Source organism: Sinocyclocheilus anshuiensis, unplaced genomic scaffold (genome assembly GCF_001515605.1).
Source record: "Sinocyclocheilus anshuiensis isolate Anshui unplaced genomic scaffold, SAMN03320099.WGS_v1.1 scaffold1228, whole genome shotgun sequence".
Classification (NCBI taxonomy): domain Eukaryota; kingdom Metazoa; phylum Chordata; class Actinopteri; order Cypriniformes; family Cyprinidae; genus Sinocyclocheilus; species Sinocyclocheilus anshuiensis.
In genome coordinates, this window is record NW_015547716.1 from 583,276 (window position 1) to 586,629 (window position 3,354).

A 3,354-nucleotide genomic window follows, 5' to 3' on the forward strand; every position below is an offset into this window, starting at 1 on the left:
TGTCTGTCTGTCTGTCTGTCTGTCTGTCTGTCTGTCTGTCTGTCGGTCTGTCTGTCTATCTATCTCTTTCTATCTATATATCTATCTATCTATCTCTATCTATCTATCTGTCTGTCTGTCTGTCTGTCTGTCTGTCTGTCGGTCTGTCTGTCTATCTATCTGTCTGTCTGTCTGTCTCTTTGTCTCTGTCTGTCTCTCTGTCTGTCTGTCTCTTTGTCTGTCTGTCTCGCTGTCTGTTTGTCTGTCTCTCTGTCTGTCTGCCTCTCTGTCTGTCTGTCTCTGTCTGTCTGTCTGTCTCTTTGTCTGTTTGTCTGTCTCTTTGTCTGTCTGTTTGTCTGTCTCTCTGTCTGTCTGCCTCTCTCTGTCTCTCTGTCTGTCTGTCTGTCTGTCTGTCTGTCTCTTTGTCTGTCTCTTTGTCTGTCTGTCTGTCTGTCTGCCTCTCTCTGTCTCTCTGTCTGTCTGTCTGTCTCTCTGTCTGTTTGTCTGTCTCTCTGTCTGTCTGCCTCTCTCTGTCTCTCTGTCTGTCTGTCTGTCTGTCAGGAGAGCTTCCAGGTTTCTGTCTATGTTGAGTAAAAGCTGGACTGACACTGACCTGATTTATGCCTCGTTCTTCACAGGTGCGTGAGTTTCCAGCCTCCATTAATTTTTTGTCATCACTGAGTGTGATATGTTTAGTCTTGTAGTTTTAGTAGCAGAAATAGTTCTCCGTAGTAGTTTGTCGTCTTCTCCTCTTGAGTGGAAATCTAGTAATGCCAGTAGTACTCTTGGCTATATGCACATCAATGACACAAACATACCACGGTAAAATATACAAGAAAAAAATACAAAGTGAAAGAAACCTGTGCTGGAAAAGGAGGAATCAAACTCAACCAATGGAATCAAGTGTTAAAACAGACTTTAATAAACGTGAGTGCTGGTCTGAGGACACCAGCCGTACAGTTGAGCTGAAGGAAACATTAGCCGGATTCTCCTGTTTCTACAAGTACCATCAGTCGACTGTATCGTGTTTCTCTCGTGCTGCAGGAGGTTACCATCCCGTGAAGATCGGCAACCTGTTTAACGGCAGATACCATGTCATCCGCAAGCTGGGCTGGGGTCACTTCTCCACCGTCTGGCTGTGCTGGGATATTCAGTGAGTGACCGCGTCACCAGTGCAGGCAGTGTGTGTGTGTGTGTGTTACTCAGTGCGAGTATAACCTGTGTGTTTGTGTGTGTTAACAGAGCGAAGCGTTTTGTTGCGATGAAGGTCGTAAAGAGCGCGCAGCACTACACAGAGACGGCACTGGACGAAATTAAATTACTCAGATGTGTGAGTATCTCCCACACACACATTGTTCATCAGGGGATCTTGTTAAAACTATTTATAATTTTACTTAGTTAATTGTACATGTCTCTGACACATAGAATTACAGACTATTTCCACTCTTGTGCCTTTAATGCCGGTTCACAGTCACTGGCACACAAGCACAGCTGAGGTCTGGCTATCAGACAGTGACTTTACAAGCAGCATGAAGGTGCCTCACGAAACTGATTACAGACGGGCTTTGGAGGCAGCATAACGGTCTAATGTTCTGTAATAAAACAGCTTTGGTGATATCTGAGCCAATATTTAATGAATACTAATTTCTCGCTAGAAATAAAATGAAAAGTGGTAACATTTGGTCAAAATCATTTACATTTAGTGATTTAGCAGACGCTATTATCCAAAGCGACTTACAGATGAGGAGAACAATAGAATTGCATTTTGGATTATTGCAACGCTTTGTACCTGGGTGTGAGTCGGGCCTCCCTCTCGCGCCTGCAGCTGGTTCAGAACTCAGCTGCTAGGCCTTTAACTGGTACCAAAAAAGAGACCATATTACTCCTGTACTGATTTCATTACATTGGTTACCAATTCGATACAGAATCCAGTATAAAGTGTTGTTATATGTTTTCAAATCTCTCCATGGCTTGGCACCAGAGTATATTTCTGATTTAATTAGTTTACATCAACTTTTGAGATCTCTTCGCTCCAAGGATCAGCTGTGTCTGACGGTTCCTCGATCGCGCTTGAAATGTAGAGGAGATAGAGCTTGTTCTGTGGCAGCTCCTAGACTATGGAATGAGCTTCCGCTGTCCTTCAAAACATCTCCTACTTTTTCTACTTCAATTATAAATAGTGCATAAATATTACAATAAATTGTATGTAATTGGGTTGTATGTTTTCTTTTTTGGGTTGTATGTTTTTTTTTTTCATGTGCAGCACTTTGGTGACCATTGTGGTTTTTGAAAGTGCTTTAGAAATAAAGTTGAGTTGAGTAGAGTAGAGTAGAAGCAATCAGAGCAACAGTATTCAAGTGCTGTGACAGATCTCAGTTAGTCTAACACAGTACACATAGCTAGGGTATTTATAGAATAGGTAAGTGCTAGTATTAATTGGTCAGGTGCTGGCGAAAAAAATGCGTCTTTAGTTATTTCTTGAGAATGGCTAAAGACTCAGCAGCTGGGCACTGTCCAGGAAAGGGTTAGTGAGAGTGATTTTGTGCCTCTTTGCGATGGCACCACGAGGCGTCGTTCATTTGCAGAACACAAGCTTCTGGAGGCACACAAGTCTGAACTAGCGAGTTTAGGTATATTGGTACGCCTCAGTTCAACTCAGTTGCCAAATATCAAGAGTTTTAATCCCCCAATCAGAGCTGTTCTTTTAAATGGCCCAGTGTTATGGTTAATCTTTCCAACCTGGCAACCATGTTTGCGATTGTGGTTGCTAAATAGATGCACTTACGTGGCCTTGTTTTTTTGACTTTAAGAAAACATTAACATCATTTGGAATATGAAGTTAATATTAGGAATTTCACAGGTTTAGCTTTTGAGACAATCTTTCACTAGACTTCTTAATGTAGAGACTGGGTTTATTTATAAGAGAAGCTAAATCATAATAATAATAAATAAAAAGTAATAAATCAGGAAATTGGATGAGGTCAATTAAACCATGCTTATGAGTAGATTTGGTCTTGATCTGTGCTTACGTGGAAGTGCAGTAATTATGACTAAATGGAAAAAGTACTCAAATATCAGATATAATCGTGATTATACATGTTGAGCAAAACAGCAATTCATGCAGCGATTCTCAGCTTTCAGACGCAGTTGTACACACACCTGTCTCTCTCTTTGTCTGTCTCTCAGGTGCGTGAGACTGATCCTGATGATCCTAATAAGGACATGGTTGTTCAACTCATAGACGACTTCAAGATCTCAGGGGTGAACGGGATTCATATCCTCACAGCCTGCGTGTGAGTGTGAGTGTGAGAGTGTGAGTGTGAGTGTGAGTGTGAGTGTGAGTGTGTGTGTGTGTGTGTGTGTGTGTGTGTGAGT

The 3,354-nt window shown here is 41.8% G+C and overlaps 1 protein-coding gene across 2 annotated transcripts in view; it reads left to right on the forward strand.

Moving 5' to 3' along the window:
* The window catches only part of LOC107704204 (SRSF protein kinase 2-like), a 17,043-nt gene that overhangs the window by 4,350 nt on the left and 9,339 nt on the right, over positions 1-3,354 (forward strand). For both annotated transcript variants that reach the window (XM_016507093.1, XM_016507092.1), the window contains exons 3-5: positions 1,024-1,132; positions 1,222-1,309; positions 3,166-3,253. In XM_016507093.1, coding sequence (XP_016362579.1) covers positions 1,024-1,132; positions 1,222-1,309; positions 3,166-3,253 — 285 coding nt within the window. The remainder of the gene's footprint in view (positions 1-1,023; positions 1,133-1,221; positions 1,310-3,165; positions 3,254-3,354) is intronic.